Source organism: Lissotriton helveticus, chromosome 8, assembly GCF_964261635.1.
Source record: "Lissotriton helveticus chromosome 8, aLisHel1.1, whole genome shotgun sequence".
NCBI classification, from domain to species: Eukaryota; Metazoa; Chordata; class Amphibia; order Caudata; family Salamandridae; genus Lissotriton; species Lissotriton helveticus.
This window is the reverse complement of record NC_136069.1, coordinates 1,727,766,024-1,727,791,166: the sequence shown is the minus strand read 5'-3', so window position 1 is coordinate 1,727,791,166 and position 25,143 is coordinate 1,727,766,024. Positions and strand designations below refer to the sequence as shown.

General features: G+C 44.4%; 1 protein-coding gene across 1 annotated transcript in view; it reads left to right on the top strand.

Moving 5' to 3' along the window:
* The window catches only part of LOC144773662 (TRPM8 channel-associated factor homolog), a 63,777-nt gene extending 38,954 nt beyond the window's left edge, over positions 1-24,823 (top strand). The window contains exons 6-7 of the mRNA XM_078658810.1: positions 6,815-7,149; positions 21,779-24,823. Of these exons, the coding sequence (XP_078514936.1) occupies positions 6,815-7,149; positions 21,779-22,030 (587 nt within the window). The 3' untranslated portion in view covers positions 22,031-24,823. The remainder of the gene's footprint in view (positions 1-6,814; positions 7,150-21,778) is intronic.
* The last annotated feature ends 320 nt before the right edge of the window (positions 24,824-25,143 follow it).

Sequence of the window (25,143 nt, the reverse complement as noted above, 5' to 3'; positions counted from 1 at the left end):
CCCATTCTTACAGGGGATCCATCATTAGACACCCAGCACTTTAATTCATGGATGTCTACTCTCGGTTATATCTTTGCGCTGCCAGTTCCTCTGAAAAAGAATTCTTCCAAGAAACCTTCTTCCCCTGGTACACTCTTAAGCAGAGAGAAGTACACAGACATTATAGAGAACTAGAACGCAGATGGCGGAGAAGTTACAAACAAGAACAACTAAGGTGCATATCATCAACGGCCAGCGATAATAATCGCTGGCCATGTTTAGGGTGCAGAAAAATAATGCCGCCTATCACCGGATTCTATCGCCCAGTGAGTGCACTATCAGCAACGTTCATCGCAGAGGCGATAGAAATCCAGGCAAAAGCGGCAGAAAGAGTTGAAATCTCCGGAATTTCAGCGATACAAAAGCGCATTAGGAAAAACCTTATAGATAGGGAGACGTGGACTCAGGATAACAATCTACCTCCCTTTATAGATATGGCTTAGTAAGAAAAATAGCAGGCGTTACAAACAGGCAAAAAACCCAGTTAGCGCTGATTTTAATATCGCTATGCATGTTAGCGATATACGTGTAAATAGGGAGAAGATGGGTTAGCGATAATATCCCATGTTGGTTCGCTGGACACGCCTCCCTTGCAACTCATTAGTGATGCAAGGTGATGCGATGTTGAAGCCTGCGCTGATCTCATTGAACACGCGTTAGCGTGCTCTTTTAAATAAAGCAATATTTTTATCGTCGCATTTCGTCCAAAAATGTACGCAAACGCGGCAATAAAAATATCGGTAGCCCTTGACAATATACCCCTAACTCTCTTCAAAATGGCTCTCAAAACTTATCCCCAACAGATCAAAGTTGAAAAGAAATCCTACCATACTAATCTACTTAGGCTTGCCGACTTGGATCTAAAAATATTTTTTTAAATAATGATTTCCTTCACCTGCCCTAAAATACTCGAACAAGAAATCCTTCCATCACAGATTCCCTGCAATCAGATTGCTGATTTTTTTTAACAGAAAGTTCCAATTTTATAAAAAAAGATTTCGAAACACCCCTCCCACCGCCCACATGGGTATCTTCTAATTATGTAGGTGGTAGACCGACCCTCCAATATTTCCAAACTATTAGTTTAGAACAGTCACGCCATGCCATTGTCTCCTGTAAATCAGGGTCTACATTTGACCCCTGCCCCCCCAGATTTTTTGCACGCTAATATTGACATCACTAACCCAGTTATAATTAAGATAAGAAATTCCTCTCTCTCACGAGCCGAAGTGCCCATGCAATGGAAAATCGCGGCAGCTAAATCCCTTCAGAAAAAAAAACTTGCCCACCCTACCACTCTTTCCACTCTCCGTTCTATCTCCCTGATTCCGTGTCCAGCAAAATACCACAGAAACGAGTCATTATACAACTGATCCCTTATCTAGAAGAGGCTAATACTCTACATCCTAGCCTATCAGGCTTCAGGCCCAATCATTCACCAGAATCATAATTACTATACTCCACTGAAACTCTCAAGTCAGCCTTAGATCAGGGGAAAAATGCTGCACTGATTTTATTGGATCTGTCAGCTGCATTTGATACAGTCTCACATGACATTCTGCTGGACCATCTTAACCCCTTTGCCGTGGCTGCAATTTCGCGGCAGTGCGGCACTTATGCAAAATGGGCGGGGCCGCGTCGGCCGTTGGCCGACGGCAGCACTAGCGAGGTAGTGCTCATGTCGGCCAACGGCAGCACGCAAGGGGTTAAAACAGACAGCACATTTCATCTTGCCTTGACCTGGCTGAAATCTTTTTTCTTCAACCGGAGACAAGTAGTCACTCTCGGCCACTATCAGTCAGCAGAAAAAACCCTACTTGCTGGGGTTCTGCAGGGCTCTGCTCCACGTCCAGTGCTGTTTAATGTTTATATGGCTCCCCTCATTAGCCTGATATCCTCTTTCAACATTGAGACTATCTCGTATGCTGATGATACACAGCTAATTTTGGTGTTAGACAAACACTCCTCCAAGTCTGAAGAGAATCTACAACGTTGCCTCACTGGGGTATTCCACTGGATGGAAGAGAATCACCTGAAGTGTAACACACAAAAAATGAAGATTATCCCATGAGGCAAATCCAATACGTACACCCCTGGCCTATGGTGGGCCACGGACATCCCCCCTCCTCCCAAATCAGTAAATATAGCAAAGAATTATTTGGGAGTGATATTCGATTCATCACTTAACTTTTCTTCAGCAATCGGTAGCGGTGGCAGGTCCTTGCTTTCACCTGATAAAGTCCCTTAAAAGGTCTTTGATCTGCTCCCCTGCACGGCCAGAAAGGCAGTGGCAGTAGCCCTAAGTACTTCGAGATTGGATTACTGCAATAGCTTATATGCAGGGACCAATAAGTTCATCTTAAACAAACTACAGATAGTCCAACAAGCAGCTGCATGGATAGTCTTGAAATGGCCACGAGGCTACTCAGCCTCAGCTGCCCTAAAATCGTTACACCGGCTGCCTAGCCACAAAAGAGCCCATTTCAAGATCCTGGTAATTATCTACAGGTTCACTCCCTTTGTGATTCCGCGCCTCCTCTGACCCTCGTCAGCGGAGCTCCTAAAGGGTGGAAAATCAGTTGCGGTCCTATGGCCCAAAGCCTGGAACCTTCTTCCTAGTCATCTTCGTTTCATTAAAACAGAGACTAACCTCAGGCTAGCCCTGAAATCCTGGATTTTTTGGTACTCCCAACACTTTATGCCTCTCACTCCTCTGAATTCTGAGTTACGTCTGTTCTTTATGTATCGCACCACATAGCACCTTGATGCTCCTCGGAGTGAAAGCTGCACTTTATAAATTCTAAATAACATAACATAACATGCATTGCATAGTTTTAGGGACATATAATTTAGTAAATATGCCAATTGGGTATGAACCAATGTTATCATGTTTAGAGAAAAGAGTACATACAGTTTAGCACTGGTTAAAAGTTGTAAAGTGCTCAGAGTCCTACGGCCAGCAAAAGCAAAGTCAGAAAAAATGGAAGAGGGAGGCAACAATTTGGGGTGAAGACAACCCTGAGGCAACAGGTCTAACATAAAGTCTTCTGTAACTGAAAGATAAAAGCTATAGGCAAGATCTGCAAAAGAAAACTGATGGCATTAGGTAACTCAGCACACACTGGGCCCGATTCACAGAATGAACTTAAGACTAAATCCTAAACTTACTACTATTTGGTATTCACAGAATGCACTTACTACTTTCGGGATTCACAGAGTGAACTTACTACTTTCGGGATTCACAGAATTAACTTACTACTTTCGGTATTCACAGAATAGATTTAAGACTACTAACCCTAAGTCCGAAATCGGGGAGTAAATTCCGGCCCGGAGGCGGAGCTTACGGCCCGGAGGCGGAGCTTACGGCCCAGAGGCGGAGCTTCCGGCTCGGAGGTGGGGATTTTTGCCATGCTGAAATCTCCAACTCTGGGCCGGAAGCTCCGACTCTGGGCCGGAAGCTCCGCCTCCGGGCCGTAAGCTCCGCCTTCGGGCCGTAAGCACCGCCTCCAGGCCGGAATTTACTCCCCGATTTCGGACTTAGAGTTAGTAGTCTTAAATCTATTCTGTGAATACCGAAAGTAGTAAGTTTATTCTGTGAATCCCGAAAGTAGTAAGTTCACTCTGTGAATCCCGAAAGTAGTAAGTGCATTCTGTAAATACCAAATAGTAGTAAGTTTAGGATTTAGTCTTAAGTTCATTCTGTGAATCGGGCCCAATATACCCAGATTTAATTATGTTTGCCAAAGACAACTGGCCTTTCCCCACAGAATGTCAGTGGCCATATTTTTAATTTTAACAACTTGTGAAGCCCACAAATACCCGTAGGTGTACCGGCACCATAGACACCTATGTTACTTTGTAGGCTCTATAAGTTTATTTTGAGGTCTTATGACACTGTTAGATGGTGGAATGGACTGTCTGATTGCCAACTGCATCGGTCATACTTTCCAACAAATAAATTGGTCATTTACCGGTAGCAGAGTAAGAGATCCATCTTACATTGCAGGAGCCATCTAACCCCTAACTCATGGTTGCCCTGCAGCATTTAGAGTTGAGAGTTCTCTTGACCTGTTGTCAATCATGCGCTTCAGATTTTCCACCACAGGGCTGTTGCCTCTGGGGCATCAGGAGCCCCCCTCGTGTAAGGTAGGCCTCCTAGTGTGGAGTTTCCCCACATAGGTCATCAATGCCAGGCACAGCAAACTCATGCATGAAAAAACAACATTGACCCTCACACGCAGGAAGAAACCATCACACATCTCAAAGTCATTGTTTTTGTCATTGAGGGATGTTTTTGAAATGGAAAGAAAATGCCAAGTAGACTGCAAATACATGGTGGCCAGCCCGACATTCCTTCTAGAGGAGAGCACTGGTGCTGCACCACTGTAAACACTTTTATCAAAATGTTACCCACTAGGCGGGCTTGGGTCAATCATTACAAATGGCGGCCTACTGCTGGGTGGTGGAGGCAAGTGGTCTTCTACAACTCCTAAAAGCTGTATCTCTGACTACTTATTGAATGTATTGAATGCACTTTCTTATGTCATACACTATCTGAACCCCGTTGCCCGCATCATGTGTTTTGATGGAAGCTGAATGAGCGGTAGGAAGGCCCCTGAAGACTCATATTCATTGTCTGGACAGGAAAATTCTAGAGCACCTTCTTCAAGTAGCCTGGCCAAAGTCAAGACGCGGAGGCCTGGGAGTTCCTGCTCATCCACACTGCACTTGCCTCAGAGTCCTGGGCTGGATGAGTGAAACTGTCTGGGTTTCACATTACACGTGCATATGGGACCCAGACCACTGTATAAAAGGTCTGAGTGGGCCTCAGACCCAGGGCCGGACTGAGAACCAAAACCGGCCCTGGCAAAGTGCTCGGCAGCCTCCCTCCCCCCACGGGGGGTTGGGGGTACTGCCGAGCTCTTTGCCGGGGCACATTTTCAGTCGATGTTGTTACAGGGCCGATTTTGCAGCTATGTACCAAAAATGGCCCCCAGGGGCACAAAACCAGCCTCCACCCGTGCGGCGTACCGGGGGATAGCCCAATACCCGCTACGGCCAGTCCGGGCCTGCTCAGACCTACCAACCGTACTTTGAGTTGTTCGTCTCATAATAAAGAGTTTACCATTTGGTTCATATTTTTCTTCATTCTGGTACAGATATGAACCCGATAAACATATTGGTTTTTCAATAAAGTAATGCAAGATAACCTACCTGAAAGAGAATATTCTCTTTAAAGGATGAATTTCCCTCACTCACAGAAGGAGGCATGCTTCATCATAGGGAAGCTTCTCACGCAGTGACAGCCGATCACAGTGAAGACCGCAACTCCTTCAGCAAGAAAGAGGAGCACTGCATGTGTTTGCAGAGATAAGGCAGGCACGCTATGGTAGGCTCAGCGAAGACGAGGGCTGCAGAGCATGCAGGAAGTAAAAGTGTGAAGTGAAGGTTAAAACTGATTACCGATGCACAAAGAAATGTATTAGTGCACACCCGGGTCAGGATTAAAAACAGTGGACACTTCAGGAATCTATTAACCCTTCCTATATGTGTCACAGAAACAAGCGGTCAACATGTTTCTGCAGTTTCACCCTCAAAAGAGGTGTATCGGCCTTCACCAGGACCAATAAAGATTTGCTTCTGTTTAAAATGTATTCATGAATAAATACAAAATCAAAAGTGGTCCACTGTAGAAGCAAAGAGGGATCAAATGTTAAAAACCCTTTGGGGAAGAAAACAGATAGTTTACCGTTCAAAGAAAGATGGCAAAACTATTGCGCTGTGCAACCAGGTACCCAACTTCAGTGGTGATTACAACTACAGTCATGATTGAAACAATTTCAATACCCAAAACATTTCATTATGAATATAAGTGAAATACACACCCAAGTATATCTCGTGTTTCATTCATTGATATCATAAACTTGGGAGAAAATTCTCCGTGGTCTATAAATCTCCCGCTGTATTATGTTTGAGTTTTGACAGATATGATACCAGCCACTTCCAGTACTGCTACAATACCAGGTGGGGTACCTTGGCTGGCCTGTGGCACCCATTGGACTGTATTTGGAGACATGTTCAATAAATAAATCAATCATGAGTTTGTGAAGCGTGACTACTCACCCGTAAGGGTCTCAAGGCATGTTACACAGGACATACCCATACCAAGTACTCTCTGCAGTCTCTTGTTAGTAAAGATCATGATGTGGCAGGTGGGCAGAGTAATAAACTGTGCCTTGTGTCAGTCCTTCATTCAGGGGAACCTTGAGTTACTAAGGCTAGGTTTATCTGCTCTATTCAAGACACAGGCCTGCCGTCAGGTGAGGTGTCCACCCCCTGTACCTACATCCAGATCCTTCCACTAGTTGTTAATAGTTTTGTCTCTTTCATTTATCTGCAGCCATAGAATCCCTGTAACTTTACAATGATTAATAAAGGGAGCTCAAAGGATTACTTGGTTGGTTTTAATGCGGGCAGCCTCGTGGTGGGTGTTCTGCTACAGTATCATCAAACCGGTTTAAGGAGTCACACTTTTGAGTCAGGCAGGGCAAAACGTTTTGTTGATTGTTGAAGCAGGAGGACGTGATGGGTGGGTGGAACTACAAATATCATCTGTGACTTCTGACAGCAAATGATCTGGCCCTACACAGACCCTCAGAGCGAGACACAGCAACCCAGACTATTGTATGAGTGTACAAAGCTGTTGTTCATGTGCTGTGTTTGATGGTTCTTCTGTGGGATGCAGTAGTTGTCATCTTTTGTCTTCTCCTTTCAGGCTGGATGCACGCTGGCTATCCCATCATGGCCCACACAGACTCAGCCAAAGGCCTCCTTAGCGTAGAGTTAATTACTGCATCGAACTGGGGTCCCCTTCACGAGTTGGGGCACAATCAGCAAGGCTGGAACTGGAACGTGAGTCCTAACACCACAGAAGCCACCTGCAACCTTTGGTCAGTCTACGTGAGCGAGAAGGTGCTGGGAGTCCAGAGGAGCAAAGCTCATGGGGCCCTTCGCCCAGAAACCAGAGAGCAGCGCATCAAGGACTACATCAAGAAAGGGGCACGACTGGAGGACTGGCATGTCTGGATGGCTCTGGAGCCGTATCTGCAGGTGAGCCGTGAGGGGAAATGGGTGAAATCATGTGGTTTCTGCAGACTGTCTGTAGGGGTGTAGCATTAATGGAGTAATCTCAGAATAACCCTCTTAGTAAACTTCAGTATCCATGACATTCTACTCCTGACACCTCGCACACAGCTCTCTTCCTCACAAATGCTGCTCAGCACACGAAGGACCCTCAGTCCTTATCACTACACTCCCTCCAACAAATCGCATGCATCAGGCATCAAACACAACTAGGGAATTCCTCAAGAATTTCTAAGAAGTCATGAAGCCAGATATGGCCAAATGTACCTGAGTTGTCTCAGATCAATGGTGTGAACACCTGACGTCCTTCTGTGAGAACCGGACCCTGGAGACATAGCAACGATTTCAGAAAATGTGGAGTTATCATCTTATACTTGGATAGAGTCTTCAAAAATCCTGCCTTTTTCCTGTTCTTTTGCAATTTTAAGCCCCTCACTAATGAGTAAAACAATCAACAAACCTTCAGGGACACCACAATGAAGGAAACCTTCTGTAAACCCAGCCTGAGATCGAAAGTATCATACATGATTCACTACAGCAATACATGTACCTGTGGTACCCATGCTCTAAAGCACATTAAAAAAAGCAGAGGAAGCCACTAGGCAACTGGCAGACTCCAGGAATGTGTAGAGCCATCTTTAACTTCCCCTTCAGCAGCAAGATCCGGAGGAAGAGGTTGCAATCCAACCACAAGGAATCCTGGGGGCCAATTCACAGAACTAACTTGAGACAAAATTCTAAACTTACTACTTTTGGTATTCACAGAAGTTAGGATTTTGTCTTAAGTTTGTCTTAAGACAGACTTAAGATAGGATTTTGTCTTAAGTTAGTTCTGTGAATCGGGCCCCTGGTTTCTAACTCAAATCTCCAGGGAGGAAAATCTGGGTTGAGACCAAAAAGAAGTGTAGAAGCCATAATTGACGATATGAATAAAGATCTACTATCCTCTCTAGATGCAGGTCACTGAAAGATCTGAACTGGGCCGAGATCTCAGCCTCTTGAACAAGCCTCCAAATGACTCATTCTTTCTGGTCAAATTTAGCCTTCTCATCATCAACCGTAAAAGCCAACACATGGGGATCCACTGGTTCCTCACGTCTCCACTAATGTACAGAAGAAGCAGGTGACTGCTGGACCCGTTGACTTTGCAATATTACCTGCAGCGTCATTGATAATACTCAAATACATGTATTAATGGGGAGTGTCAAAACACTACAACTTGACTGAAACACATTTACTTATGTATGAAGGAGACATATCTCTGCTTGAGGATGGGACATGGACATCTTCCTGACTTGGAGATCTGTTTCACTGCATCCTTACCTTCAACTGGATGTAGGAATTATGGGCCACACTAGTCACTGCCAAAGCAATAAAACCACAGCAGTAACCAAAAACACAAGCTTTCATCTTATGAGACATCTGTTGCTGCCTTTTTTTCACTGTATTGATTTTATCAGAGACTTGATGGCCATCAAGGAATTATTAAATGTTGTGTGAGCCAAAGCTCTGAAGAAAGATGTTGAAAACCAAAGAGATTGTTTCATCATAAGGAAATCATCCCATGTCTGAACTGCATTGGCTTCTGCTGGTACAGAGGACCTCGTTCTAAATTCTCTTTGTCATTTTTAAAGCCTGTACAAGACAGGGTCCAAAAGATCATCAGCCATTGCTCCTGAATTTGATATTAAAGCCCAACGTAAGGTACACAAATGGAACTCCATTTGTTATGGTCAGATTCCATTGACAAGCCACTGTGGGCGTTCCATCCACGCGGTGGGAGCCCTGCTTTGGAACGCACTGACCCCAATCCTATGGAACATACTTTAAATCCACCAAATTCTGGGCATTGACTCATTCAAGAAGAAGGGTTTGCAAACAGCAAGAACTGCTCAGGATCAGCTGGCAATCCATAAGAAACAAGTCAACAAATAACAACCATCAAAACAAATAATTAGAGTCATCATGAAACAGCAATGCTCAATCCCTCCTGTCTAATGCTGATAGACCTTCCATGGGTCAGGCTCCAGTTCTTGCCAGACTGGGTGTGGTCAGTGCTGTCCTGGCCAGCCTCACTTCTTCTTTCTCCTTTAAATACTGAGCTTCAGTCATCAGTTCAGAAAGTATTGTTTGGCTGGTAATTGGCAGGTTGTCCTACAGACATTTTTCTCTGTACGCGTGTAGATAGTTACCGCCCCGTGATTTTCTTTGTGTTGTAAATTTTGTTATCTCTCACTTTTCACTGTGTGCTGCACCATCAGCACCTCCACAAAATGTGCTTAATACTAACATTGAATTTGAAATATACACTTTTTGATATGTATTTCTCTTCTTCTCATATTCCAGTCTGTTACTTATTGATCTTCTTCTTGTTTGGTTGCTGAAAAAACAAGGAATGTTTGTTGCAGTAAATAGAATACCTTGGGTTGGTTGTCTGATAAAATATTAAGGAAACAAATATCGTGTAGAGCGATTTGGTCCTTGACATTATTGTGTCAAAAATATCAAGGACCAAAATATTGAAAAGGTAAATGCAATGAGGTAAGTATAGATTTACAACTCAACTCCACATCTATGCAGCTTTAATATTTATATATCGTCAGGGTACATATAAGTGTAGTTAAATATAGTTAAAGTTTGATTACCCATAGTAATGATGTTTCTGTCCTCGAGATTCTTGACACATTATTTTGTCCACACAATTTCTTTTCTCCAATATTTTGTGCAAACATCTTTGGGTTGGGTGCTGGGTAACATTTATAAGTTGGTTCTAATTGTGTTGAATAAATCTTAGTTCCCTAAGACTTCGGGTTCTTCCTGTTTCAGACTACAGAAACACAGAGTCTTCAAGGTGAAGTCAAAGATCAAATTTATTGGCTGCCTCTAAGTAACAGGTATCCTAGAAGTACAGCACGGTGTATATTCTCAGGAGACTGCTCAATCTTACAAAGCCAGCCTTCTCTTTTTATACAAAATATTACGCTTTAGGCAAACATTCTTTGTTTTACAGTTGATCATTCACATATTTTTACTACAAAGAAAAAGCAGAGTCATGATGACAAGCCCATATTTCAGTTTGTCCAGCCCACAATCAATTATCCGGCAAGGCCCAGTATTTTCATCTGATATCGACGAACCCCCAATAAAAACGGGCACCTCCTGCTCGTAAAGCAAGTCATAAAGAAAGAAACAGAGGCAGGTGTGTGTAAGATTAGGAAGGGTTTGTGTGCGATGAAAGGTTTATGGCATGTTGTGCCCTGATACTATCTCGTTCGGCCACTGGGAGAGGAACTGACCGAACAGGTTTGGCCTTGGGCAGTGGAGTCAGCTTGCCCAGGTCACAGGGAATTCAGCAAAGGTGTACGTGTCCTTCAGATTCGTTTCTGGCCTTAGTCATCTGCCTATGTGAGGGCAACCCACAAAATGGCTGCCGTACACAAAATGGAACCCGAGGGTTCAGGACGAAAACTATGATTTCAGGGTGATTTCGTCACTCGAATATGACGAAAATGCTTGTGCATGATATACGAGTCATTCTCGGTCTGCTGATACCAAAATCGTCATGATACGACGATGCTTATGACACAGGTTCAGAATTTTCAGTACCACAGCCCCTCCTTTTGCCCTTACATAGGCAATAACCTATACTCATGCTAATCTGAGTCCAGGTCTATATTTATGAAGTCATGGAGATGTTGCTGTAGCATCATCCTATTACTTAGCTCGTCTCTTGATACAAGTTTCCTTACACACGATGTAGCACAGAGGCCACATATTGCAGGAGCACACTGTACGCACAGACAGAACAGGAAAAGAATAGCTAAGATCATCCCAATGACCATCAGAATTTTCCATCCCCAGGCGGATATCAGTTCCCAGAACCATCCCATTAACGACCAATCTCCTTTATCCACATGAATAGATTCGGAAATCTTATGCAGTTTGGAGATGGCCTTGTACACTGTTGGAGCGTTATCTGGAATGAAAGCACAGCAACTCGGTTGGATCACTCTACATACCCCACCTCGGTCTGCAAGTATGACGTCTAACGCGACCCTGTTCTGAAGGGTCATAAGACGATCCGACTGGAGCTCAGCAGTCAAGTTACTAAGGGCACCGGCAGTTTCAACTACGGTGGACTCAACCACCCTTGTCAATTGCCTTATGTTCCTGCTGTTAACCATGGGTACCCAGAACGGCAGAAAACCCTTTACAGCATCTTTTATTGTGCACATGACTCGCTAATAGTGTCAACTCGTAACCTGACAACCGAGCACTAGTTAAGTGCTGTGTCTTGGTCCTGTTTAACAACGTGTCCACTGCATGTGGAACCATCACAATCAATGTGTTATTCATCACTAAATCAGCAGACTGTCGAATAGAAACAGCTGCTGCCGCTGTGGCTCTTAAGCAACTCGGCAATGCTTTAGCTACCGGGTCTAAAGTCGACAAAAAATACGCGCATGGACGCTGCTTGTTTCTGAACAACTTTGTCAACACTGACAATGCACAATCTTCTTTCTCATGGACATACAATGTAAAGGGCTTACTGTAGTCGGGGGTACCTAACACAGGAGCCGAACATAATGCATCACGCAATTCGGAAAAACTTTTCTGACACTCTTCAGACCACGGGAGGGGATTCGGTGTATCTTTACAGGTTATTGCCACCAGAGGTTTGGCCAACAAAGAAAAATTCGGTATCCATTGTCTGCAATATGATGTAATACCTAGGAAAGCACGCACTTCTCTCTGTGTCCTTGGCACACTCAATTTCGCAATTGCCTGAATTCTTTCTGGGGTCAGTTTCCTTCCCTCCTTCGATAAGAGATGACCTAGGTAGGTCACTTCTTGTCGACAATATTGCAATTTGGAAAGAGACACTTTGTGATGCAAATCAGACAAGTGACGCAACAATGACAATGTGGCTTCTTTACAGATTTCCTCAGTATCTGCAGCAACAAGCAAATCATCAACGTACTGAATAAGGGTAGCGCCATCAGTTAAAACAATCGTATCAAGCTGTGTTTTTAAAGCCTGACTATATATCGATGGGCTTTCACAGTAGACCTGGGGGGCGCGTTTGAAGCGGAAGCTTCGGCCTCCTAAACTGAAGCCAAAAATATCCCTACTCTCCTCGGCTATCGGGATGCTGAAGAAGGCATTCTTCAAGTCAATCACCGAGAACCAAGTCGCGGAAGCTGGAATCATAGTCAATAGGGCAGTGATATCAGGAACAACTGGAAATTGTTGCACAATGATCTTATTCACCTCTCTAAGGTCAATCACAAACCTGTAAACAGGTGGCTGGGAAGGATCAGTACGTTTCAAAACAGGCAGAACAGGACTATTGCAAATGTTGCCTCTTGTCTCTTCAATTACATCTTTTTCAATCAAATCATAAATGATCTCTAGCAATGCTTTTTCACCTTCACTAGAGATCTTGTACTGGGGAATTCGTGGCATTTTCACATTGGCTTTCAATGTCACAACATATGGCAGTATTTCCAAAAGACCCACATCATTAGGACCAGTAGCCCAAAGAATATCGGGAAGAAATGACAATTCTGTCGGAAGTTTGTCCTTCGACAAATACATTGGAGAGATCGCTTTCTTACCTAGTGTAAGTTGTACTCCCGAAGGAGAACAATACAACGTCGCATACAATCTTTTCAACAGATCCAATCCCAACAAGTTTTCACCACAACCGGTCGTTAAAATAAGGGGTGCTTCGAATTCGCAAGGTCCAACAGAAAGGGACATAGGACTAGAAACTGGGTTCCTAACCAGGGCGCCAGAAAAACGTACTGAAACATTCGTTTCGCCAGACAAAGGTGCGCCAGGGAGTTTTGAGTGCATAATAGAACTCTTTGTAGCACCAGTATCCAACAAAAAAGGCTCTGACACTCCTGATGTAATCACCTCAACATAAGGTCCACTCTGATCTACTGGAACTGAAACAACTCCCTCTCTTTGTCTATGGCTGTCCTAGCAATCATTACCTTCCATATGCTCATCTTCTGCATAGTAGTCATCAGCATGGTACTGAGCCGTCCTACCAGACGCGTTATTCTGCCGATCAAACCTATCCATTGAATTTTGAAGCGGGAAAGGACGCGCGTTCTGGGGGAAATTTCCACGTCCTCTACCTCTAGGAGCTTGTTGAACACCTCGACCTCGTGCACCAGAAGCACCATTCGTACGCTGTAACAAAATAGGACAACTATACTTGAAATGACCCTCTTCTTTACAATATGAACACTGATTGGGACCTACAGGAACACGTGGTTGAGAAAACTCGACCCTTTGCGAGTTTCTCTGATACTGTTGAGGTTGCTGATAGTTACTCTGGCCACCACGTGGCAGATACGCTTGTTGTAAAAGAACCTTCGTTTTGAACTCTTTAGTTTTCTTGTCTGCTCTATCCTTCTCATCTTTATCTCGGTTTTCATAATACTGTGCAGTAGCCAATATCTGTGCTGAAGAGGAAACGGCCCAAGAACTTTCTGAATCCTTTAACTTCTTACATAACTCGGGAAGCAAATTATGCACAAACTTGTCAACGAACAACCGTTGCCCACCTTCTGTACTCATATCTTGACCACTGTGGTCGATAAACGTTTCTTCAAACCTGGTGAAGAAATCCCACACCGTTTCATCTTTCTTCTGCTTACACGCAGACAATTTATCCCAATTCACACGCATCGCAGGCATTAAAGTTTTCATGTAAGTAATTATCCTACCAGGGAGATCTTCTACTAAAGGCTCGGGTTTAGCACCACCAACTTGTCGGCCATCTGCGGCACTAATATTAGCCCATGAGTCACCTAACTCTTGATCATGATCCGCATGACGAATCTTTCCCCATAAAGGCTGTGGAACAACATTTCCAAACAACATGTCCATATCAGCTAAATTCATAATGCAAGAGCTTGCAGTCTGTGACAATTCCTTGTAATACCCTGCAGGATTTTTATGGGGATCAGGCAATGTCTGTTTAAGGGCCAAGACTTCAGCTCGCTTCCATGGAACATGTACCCAGACACGCTGGAAATGTGCTGGTACAGCATCAACGTGATTAGCTACATCAGCCGCAACGGCGTCCTTCCATACTGGAGGAACTTCTCTCATTGGGTATTGTCTCACCTTCTTTTTAACAGAGGAATCAGACTCAAACAACGACCGAGAAACACCCTCACTCCTGAATGATAACAATGTCGCAACTGCTTTCCCGACATCGGAACCCACAATCGTGCCTTTTGCAAACTCGAACCGTACACGGCACAACTCAGGCGGATTAGGCTCCAAATCATTTTCCTCTAAATCCTCACAAAGAAAAGTACACATTTTCTCAAAAACTTATCTCTGTTTCGGTGCTTCCCACTGATGGAAGACATCCATAACTGACTCTAGCTCATATCTCGTCGGGTCCGTAACCCATTTATGTGCCAAATAATTCAATGTTTCTTTCTCCCTAGAATCAGGCAGGTGGCTACGTAACTGTTTTCGTTTTGAAAAAGGGGTCATACTTGCTGCTCCAAAGAGAGGATATAGAAGACTAGTAACAGTACTAGTCATTCTCTGGCGAACAGAGGGAGAAGTTGATGAAAGAACAGGCGGAAAAGCAGAGTGAGGCAAGGCAGACGCAGAGGTAGTGTCAGGAGGAATACCAGGAATGGAAGTCGATATAGTGGTCAAAGTCGTAGGAAGTAAAGGCAGAGCAAATGTCAAAGTCGGTGGCCCTTGAGGAGGCTGCACCGGAGGAATAGGAGCCAACTGGAGAGCAGCTGGTGGCTGTTGAAGAACCTGAGGCAAAACAACCGGGGGTTGCACGACTAAAGGTTGTGGAGGTGCTGTAGCACTCTGCACATAAGGGGGTTGCGAACTCAACAAATGTGACATTAGGGGGTCTTTTTCAAGTACTTTTGCTGCATCTTGCTGAAGAGGCGGCAAAACTGGATAACATTTATCGATTACCATTTTACGTTGCCTGTGCAACTGCTCGCTCATCTGTTCCTCTTCGTTATCTTTAAACGGTATAGCAGCTTGCATTATCGAGATACCACTTTCTCTCTTATTTCTCTTTGCTAATTTAATTTCTTTCTGTTTGGCTTCCTTACGCCATAGGCGGAAAGAGTCAAACATCGCCGGCCGTGCTTTCTTCTTAAAAAGTTTGACCTCGAGATTATCTCAAATTTCCATGTCAAAGCTACCATATTGGGGCCATTTTAAAACACCATCTTTTCTGGTGTATCGGATCCATACTTCATTATATGTGATGGGACCTACTCCATGTTTCACATACAATTCATAGGTTGGAGTTCCAATCGGAGGAACCGGACACGAGTCCTCCAATCGGGAATCCCTATTACAACCAAGACAAAACAAATTTCCAAGTCTGCTAAGACCAGGCATCTTCGCTCTCTAGTCTAGCTTCAAACTTCAAAGGAGTATCGAATACGATAGTCTCGTGAATACACGAGTCCCTCGGCTTTGGTACTTGCAAGTTCCAAATCAAAGATCCCAAGGGGATACCCAAACTAAGAACCAAACTAAGGACTGGGAGACGCTCCACTTATACTTAACTGAGGTATCGATGACATCACCAGAAGACTCGTCTAACGTTTCGCTCTACCAAACATCAAAGGTCCAAAACAGGGCGATAGTCAGGGCAGCAGTCCTTCGTAGCCGTCGGGAAGCGGGGAACCTCGCAGCAAAAGACTTTCGGACCACGTCGACATGCAGGGGTCGATGAAGTGGCGGCCTTCCTCCAGAATTTTCACACGAAGCTCCTCACGAACCTCTGGCTTGGACCGGTACCGCTGATATCGACCCACGTTGGGCGCCAGATGAAGCACTGGGTTTTTCGGAACCCAGCGGTGCCAGGGGTACACCCTAAGACTTCGGGTCATTCCTGTTTCAGACTACAGAAACTCAGAGTCTTCTAGGTGAAGTCAAAGATCGAATTTATTGGCTGCAACCAAGTAATATGTATCCTAGAAGTACAACACGGTGTATATTCTCAGGAGACTGCTCAATCTTACAAAGCCAGGCTTCTCTTTTTATACAAAATATTACGCTTTAGGCAAACATTCTTTGTTTTACAGTTGATCATTCACATATTTTCACTACAAAGAAAAAGCAGAGTGATGATGACAAGCCCATATTTCAGTTTGTCCAGCCCACAATCAATTATCCGGCAAGGCCCAGTATTTTCATCAGATATCGACGAACCCCCAATAAAAACGGGCACCTCCTGCTCGTAAAGCAAGTCATAAAGAAAGAAACAGAGGCAGGTGTGTGTAAGATTATGAAGGGTTTGTGTGCGATGAAAGGTTTATGGCATGTTGTGCCCTGATACTATCTCGTTCGGCCACTGGGAGAGGAACTGACCGAACAGGTTTGGCCTTGGGCAGTGGAGTCAGCTTGCCCAGGTCACAGGGAAGTCAGCAAAGGTGTACGTCTCCTTCAGATTCGTTTCTGGCCTTAGTCATCTGCCTATGTGAGGGCAACCCACAAAATGGCTGCCGTACACAAAATGGAACACGAGGGTTCAGGACAAAAACTATGATTTCAGGGTGATTTCGTCACTCGAATATGACTAAAATGCTTGTGCATGATATACTAGTCATTCTCGGTCTGCTGATACCAAAATCGTCATGATACGACGATGTTTATGACACGGGTTCAGAATTTTCAGTACCACAGAAAGGTAGGCTAAGAAGTGAGTCCTGCCTATGTTAGCGGCACATATGGAGCTCACAATCCCCAACTTGCCCACTAAGAGCAGCTTGACAAAAAACAATTCACCTTCATAGTCCAACCAGGTCTTCAGCACTTTGGAGAGGAGGTTCAATCCTAAAAGGGTGGCTATTTCACATTTCTTCGAGGAGCTACGTGATGGGGTCAAGTCTCCACTGACTGGCACTCGCCGCCTCTGTCCACCATTGTGCCTACTCAGTTTTGTTCCAATTCAAGAGACTCCTCAGGGAAAGGTGTGTTTCTTTAAGCAGAGCAATACCTGCATGTTTTGTATGGAGATAGTTACAGTTTCTTGTAGAGCGCATGGATACCCAGACACGGGCTTCCCAGCACTGACAGGGATCATGATAAAAAGAGTGCGCTGATTATATGAACAGGTGGGTCTTTAGTTGCTTTCTGAAGCTGGGAAGGTTCCTGGCTCTTAGGTGAATGGGGAGAGAGCCTTAAAGCTTGGACACCAGGAAGGCAAATGACAGTCCTTCACTTCTGGCCTTTTTAGTTCTTGGAGTGACCAATAAAGATGCGGTTGTTTGACCTTAGCTTCCATGCTTTGTTATGCGGGACAATCAATCAATCAATCAGGGGGTTTATAAAGTGCGCTACTGTGAGGGTCTCAAGACGCTGATGACTATGGATGTGTAGGCACTGAGGGTGTTTTAACATGTGCGCAATCCAGAGAGCTTTAAATTAAATTTTTTTTTCTCACCGGCAGCCAGTGAAGGCTAGCCAGATGTGCAAACTGTGATTTTGGACTTGGGCTGCATCATTTTGAATAACCTGCAGTCTCCCGGGGACGTAGGCAGGGCTGCCTAGGTAGAGCGAGTTGCCATAATCTAAAAGGGAACATATAAGGCCTAGCACCAGAATTCTCCGGGCTTCCACAGGGAGCCATTCGAACGTCTTCCTAAGGGCTCTTTGAAGACAGAAGCATGTCCGGGCCACTTTCTTCACCTGGGAGGCCATGATGAGATCTTCATCCAGGAAAACTCTCAAACTCTTTACTTCTGATTTAGGGTAAGGGCAGTCACCCCGACATGAAGGCCATAGGAGACGGTCCCAAAGGCATGAGTTGTTCCCACCTCCATGCCCTTTGTCTAATCGTTGTGCAGTTTCAGGCAACTGGTGGCCATCCACTTAGTGACTCATTCCTGGCAGGGAGACAGACTCACCACAACTTGACCGATATTCAATGCCAATAAAATGACAATCTTGGTGTTGAAATGCAAAGACCTGGGCACACGTCACAATCAAGCTATAAACCAATGTAAGGTAATGTAAAAGTCCACTTAAAAGTAATGTCAATTTCCACTATAGAAAAGTTTGTGATAGTGTCCAAGATTTATTTCTCAAGAGCAAACAAAATAAACAGCTGACACGTGTTTCGTCGCTTATCGGACATAATCCTGTGACTTCCTCAGGGCAGAATATGAAGTGAAAAATAAAGAAAATTGCTCTGCGGTTATAATTCCAACCCGGCTGTCTGAGGCTGCAAAAACGCCCCATCTGAATAGAAAGTGTCTATAAACCAGTGCGGTCAAATCAACAAAAAGGTGTTCTAAATATATAAGCAAAGATCGGAGATCAATTATTAGTGACGGCAATGTAGTCCACATGAAAAGTATTAACACTATGAGCGGGTGCGCAGAGATATTTGCCGTCTATTAAGTAAAAAGGATCAACGTGGCCCCCTGAAATTATCCCCGAACCGTGTGCACAATTGGTGCTGAGGATCCCCTCTGCAGTGTCAGTTCTCCGATTGAGGACACTCGCTGTCAAAGCGGAAGCACCATACTTCCCGAGTTATGAATAACCCTTAACCAGTGTAGACAATCTCGGTGTTGGTCCATGTATGGCACCATAGTAAAGCCAGATGCACAGATAATATCAGCTAATGGACACACATACACATTAAAAAGAGTGGAGCCCAGGGATGAGCACTGGGGCACTTCACGTTTGACCTGATGGACCTCCGACAATAGGGTAATTATTTTTTTCGTTTCACATAGTGCGACAGACCATTAGCATTCGAAGACAAGATCAATAGTAGCTTTGACAGATGTAGGGGAGAACTATAAACTGTATTCAACACAGGTAGCAAATCCTTGTAGACCAGGGTGAAGGGAAGGAAGAGGAGGAGGTACAATGAGGGAGAACTATTTGTACTCGAGTGGTAGGGGGTCTCCGTAGTCTTCCAAATGTGCATTGCATAGTCAGGTTACATAGTGTAATCAGGGGCAACAGATGCTTGAAAGAAAAAGGCAGGAAAAGGAACGAGAAATGGGGAAAGGGAAGAAACCACAAAACCTTACGTTGTGAGCATGAGAGCCGCCCTAAATGCAGCAGCAAGAATGGTCACAGGAGCAAAGAAACACAAACACATCCCCCACGCTGCAAAACCTAAAGTGGCTACAAATCGAAGCGCACTGCTGTTTTCAAAACTGCCCATCTCACCTGTAAAGCTCCACACAATGGCAAACCAGATTGCTTTGCAGCCAGACTCACTAAAGCAGGACAATTGAGAAGCCTTCGAAACTCCAACACTCATCTTCTTATCCTCCCGAAAAGACATAAGCATAAGCCTTTTCTCGCTCTTTTAAAGGCAACGCCCCTAAAATCTGGAATTCTCTCCCAATACATATCAGCACTAACCCCTCCTTTGTGAGCTTTAAGAGACAACTAAAAGGATTTCTCCTCAACCTACATCTCTATCCCTCTGGAAAATAGCTGCGGAGTCCCATCTTGACATCCCCACCTAGCTACATTTTCCGCTCCCGTAAAGTTTACTCAACAATCCGATGCTCAACTCCACAATCGAAATTCTTTGTTTGACTTTGAATGGCAAACTCCTGAAATTGTACTTAAACTACCTGAATTTGACTGATAACAAACTGAAATCTGTGTTAATATTAGTGACTGTTTCTGATTTCTGTTGTTAATGTTGCTGTAAAGCGCTCTGATACCTCTCGGGTTGTGTCAGCGCTATATAACCCTCCTCCTAAAATAAATAAATAAAGTAAGCTTAGAGACTAGAGAGAGAGAGTAGCAGAGACAGAGCTGGCCTGGTACTGTAGGCATGAAGAGGGAAAGGAGCCTTACGGCTCCTTAAGCTCTAGTGGACTCACAAAACTCCCAACCATCAACCCCACTTCAGGATTTCTCTTGGTTCTTTCTTTGGATGCTGCTGGGTTGAGGGGTGGCTGAGACCTGTCTCTATCTTTATGAAGAGAGTCCACAACCTGTTGCTAGACCTCACAATCCCATTCAGCCCAAGCAAAGACTTCTAACATTGTGAATGGTGGTGAGGTGACTGCCAAGGCTGCATTCCCAAGTATTTAGGGGAGGATCTGGCACCTCCTGGGTGACATGGGGATCCATACTAGAGTCCTCCACCCTGTCTAAGAAGGATTCAAGGATCAGAGAAGTCTTTAGTTTTGTCATCCATAGTAAGGTAACATTCATTAAAGGCCATACTGGAGGTTGCATTGCCATGGGCTGAGGTTGGAGTGCAAGAAACACCCCAGCCTTGATGCTGAAAGCTGATGAATAATTTACAAAAAAAGAGATACAGCATCCCTTATACAGCAGGCGTCCTTGAGTTTCCATGTGGCTTGTATGATGGGTCTGACATGCTTTGGCGTGGGATGCAGGCAATGATGGGGCTTGGTGAGTCTCGAGGCCTGGCAGTCTGAGCCTGAATACAAGGGGTCCCTTGAAACTCCAGTGGTTTTGAGATTTGTCATGAAGTGGTGTGTAACAACTGTCCCTACAAAGGATGTAGGGACAGTTGGATAGCATGTCATAACAATGTAGAAATGTATATAATGCTGCAACCCCTGACCTCAAGGGATATATGGGAACCGCTGCAGGTCTCCCAAGTTCAGGATGATGTCACGCACACTGATGTCCATGCACACACCCCAAAGGTAGACAATGGAGTGGATGTACATACATACATGGCTCCAGGCGGCTGGATGCTGCTAGACCCGCTTATCTCACATACGTACTCATTGCATGCAGAATATTATGTTCATGGTGAGTTCAACTGTCTGTCGCCAGAGGGCACGTGCTGTCTATGCCTAATATAAGGTAAACTATTCAGATATATCATTGTAATTCACCTGCTGATTAGACCCAAGTGGTGGAATGGGCCCTCAGGACACCACGTGATCCTCACAGGCCAGCATGACCACACTCGCTATGGGGTAACCTGGCTCCCACACCTGCCCCGGGCACTCTCACAAACTTGTATTATTTGTAGTACCCGGAGTGTTTACCACACGGTTGAGTCGCGATCAGAGGACTCTTTGATCTCTTCTCTCTGCTTCCTATAGTTATTGGTCTGAGTTTGTGTGTTTTAAAACATTATATATAAAAAATATATATATAATGTTTTGATAGTGTTGCACACAAATGTCTTTTTTTTTATAATTGTTCAATTTCCTTTTAAATTGTATGTAAGATGTATTGCAAATGGTTTTAACCCCTTGGCTGCAGGGTGTTTTCCCCCCGCTGTGCGGGGAGGAGGAGGGCAGCGCGCGGCGCCGCTGTGCTGTTGACGAGCTTGGCTCATCATGAGGCACAGCGGAGCTGCCCTCGGGACGAGCTGAGCTCGTCACACCACATCCGTTTTTAGAACGTTCAGCCCAGCGGGGAAATTATCCCCGCGTGCGAACGTTCCAACGGCTGTTACGAGCTCAGTTCGTCATGAGGGCAGCTCAACCGTCCCTCATGACGAGCTGAGCTCATCAACAGCACACAAGGGGTTAAGTAACTGTGCAATATAAATAAATAATAATTCAGTGTGTTTCAAAACATTCTGTCTCTTGTCCCCCAGCTGCAGGAATGCTTTGGGTGGGCTCCCTTCATTCAGCTCTTCTCCGAGTACCAGAAATTGACTAGCATCAAAAATGAAAACCCCTCCAAGATGAACCTGTGGGCAGAAAAGTTCTCCAATCAGGTTAAGAAGAATCTGGCTCCATTTTTCAAGATGTGGGGCTGGCCGATCAAAGACAGCATCTCTGCAAAGCTGTCTTCACTGCCGGAGTGGGAGGAGAACCCGATGAAGAAATTTGTTGCATGTCAATAATTACAGAAACGCACGACTTCGAGAGATGAACATGGTTATCCAGCTGCTTCTGTAATAGCTGCTTCTAATACACATGATTGCATATATTCTTCTTGTGTGTGTATGTGGGGTGCCCACCTCATTCCAGCCTAACACCCTGAGCTTTTTATCTTCATATCACTGATGTCAGGGGTGTTTCTCTAATTAGTTTAACCCGTTCCGTGCTGCCGTCAGCACTACTTCCCTAGTGCTGCCGTCGGCCAATGGCCGGCACGGCCCCTACCGTTTTGCGGAAGTGCGCACTTCCGCAAAATCGCGTCCGCCGTTAAGGCGTTAAAGAAAGCAAAACAAGTCCACAACACCAGATTTATTTAGGTGATCACACGAACGAGTGTCCAGGACTGGGAACTGTGGGGCAGATTTACAAGCCCCTTGCGCCACTTTTCCAATGTTCAAAGTGACACAAAAGTGGCGCAAGGGGCTTGTAAATCTACCCCACTGTCTATAGTGACCTGGAGTGAAAGGGCCACTCTCTGCTTATGTGAGTTCAACGTGTAGGTGTTGTGAGGTAGAATCTTCACCCGTGGTACCATCAACCCCCTCACAACATCCTTAACAGCTCTAATGTGATTACAGATGAACACATAAAACAAAAACTGTCTCACCGGATCCATAAAGAGGGGGGTCAAACAAGGTACAGAGTTCCTATGAGCATGTAACTATGTTTGCATGTGCAGCCCTCACACTATCACCCAGGCCTGGTGGAATCCCCGGAAGTTCCTTCTTCAGAATTATTATCATCGGGGCTCCCGGGAATTTCGGAGGGTGGGGAATAGTAGGGATTAGCAGGTTTTGTGCAAAAACATGTATGAATCATATTTACGGTGCTGAATCCGACAGTTTTTTTTCTGGTACTGCACAAGAGTCCTCACCTGCTTGGAGCAGGTGTATGACAGGTGTGATACCCCTCATCAGCAGTGTGCCTGCTGACTCTATAATTCCACTGGTGCCTATAACTGTCCTTACAGGTCCCAGTGGAACTGATGGGAGAGTTGAAATGATGGCTATTGCCTCAAAATATGATCTGTTCTTTTAGGCGAAACATCGGGGTAACCAATTCGAAGGACTCTACGTCTCCAAATCTACTGGTTGGCATTCACTGCGATTTCTGTTTCATGGGCACTGCTGCCCATTTCAGCTTTAAACGATGCAAAGAAATCTTCACTTCCCCTAGTTTATTGGGGAATGCCTGGGAAGTGGTCCCACCACCCACTCATTACTTTTTGATTCCTCAAAAATTGTATTTGCTCAAAAGATCAGGGGGCAAAACCAACTCAATGTGAACTCCCAGTGGTCCTTCGATTCCAATGCATTGACGCCTTGAACCCTCAAATACAACTTTGTATCATTATTCCTGTCTGTAAATAATAAATTCAACCTGCAATAACCTGCAATGGCTAAAGATTGAACTTCAAAATCTCTGCAATAATATCTGATTCTTCTCAATCAGTCGCATCAATCAATGTACCCAATTTCCTATCAAACTTTTCTCTTGCTGGGACCATTGATGGAGAGACGGAGGCTGTAGTGAGAGGAAAATCCTTCTCAAACCCTTAATCAAACCTGTAACTCACACATTGGCGGTCCCTTTTCTCCTCATGGTCAGGTATATCTTTATGATTTGAGATATATACATATATGAGATATGATTTGAGGTATATACACATGTTACCCAGTGGTGGCTGCCACTGGGTAGTTATAGTTAGGTCAGCTGTTCTATAGGAATAGTGTTTTTAGAATTGCTATTAACTTAGGCACCATTTGACGAACCTCCACAAACGTTCCAAAAAGGTGCTAATTTCGGATTAATTTGTGCATTTCAAGACGTGGAGGTTTTGGAGCCCCCAGCTACATGTAGCTTTGTGGGTACTCACAGTCTCCTCTCCTAACTCTTCCCACCCTGATAATGATAGGCCATTTACTCCAACCCTGGCTTGAGTAACTCTCCTTCTAGGACTGGAGGGGAATTGATCAGCCCCAGATTTGATCATGGGGTGAGGGGGAAGCATTTTCTCCACAAGGAAAAATGTTTTCTCCACGTAGAAAAGAAATGCGCAGTTGAAGAGGAGGCTCCATTTCCCATGTGCTGAATTCTCTGCTCTGAGGTGCTCAGCAAGGGGGTCATTTCCACTAGTACACCTTGAAACCTGCCTTTAGCACAACTTTCCGGGTGTAATACTGGGAATTTGTGTGAATAGGAATAAAGATAAAAGTGTGGAAGTTTAAATCTCTCCCAATATGTTTACTTAATTGGCCCCCATATCACCCCAGGGCAGGTCTAGCACGCGGCGTGAAATATTACTCTAATCTAAATTATGCCCCATCATATTCAGTGAAATCCCCTAGTTCTGGAATTAATAAACATGAGGATATAAACACTTATTTTCCGCACACTGATCTAAGGCAATGCGACAAACCATGTTCACCTCTCTCAGTCTCCACTTCATGAGCTGCGGTACTTAGATATATGTCTCAGGCGCATCATCCATAAAATTGCGGACATCAACTGCTGAAAACGATTAACAAAATTTGTAACATTTCTGTGCACCTCATAACTAGCATGTAGTAAAGTCATGTATACACAATTATTTGTGCACAACCAAAACAATGATGAGTCACACTAAATACAGCGTTTGACATTGATTGTTGTTATTCTGGTTTGATATGCACTTAAATATACATTGGCCTTGGCTATGCACCTATATTTGTTTATTTGAGTCTTGATCTTTGGAATAAAGCAGTTGTGTCCGGGTACTCGTGTTGTATTGTTCTTGATGATTGCATATCATTGTGGAGCGGGAGGCTTTGAGATATATACATATTACCCAGCGGTGGCTGCGACTGGGTAGTTATAGTTAGGTCAGCTGTTCTATAGGAATAGTGTTTTTAGAATTGCAATTAACTTAGGCACCATTTGATGAACCTCCACAAAACGTTCCAAAAAGTTGCTACTTTTGGATTCATTTGTGCTTAGACTGTTTCTTTTTTTTTTTTATTGATTCAGTTCAAAGCCACATAAAGCAAACAAATTTATATGACAATTACACAGACATAATCAAATAAATATTCCAAGC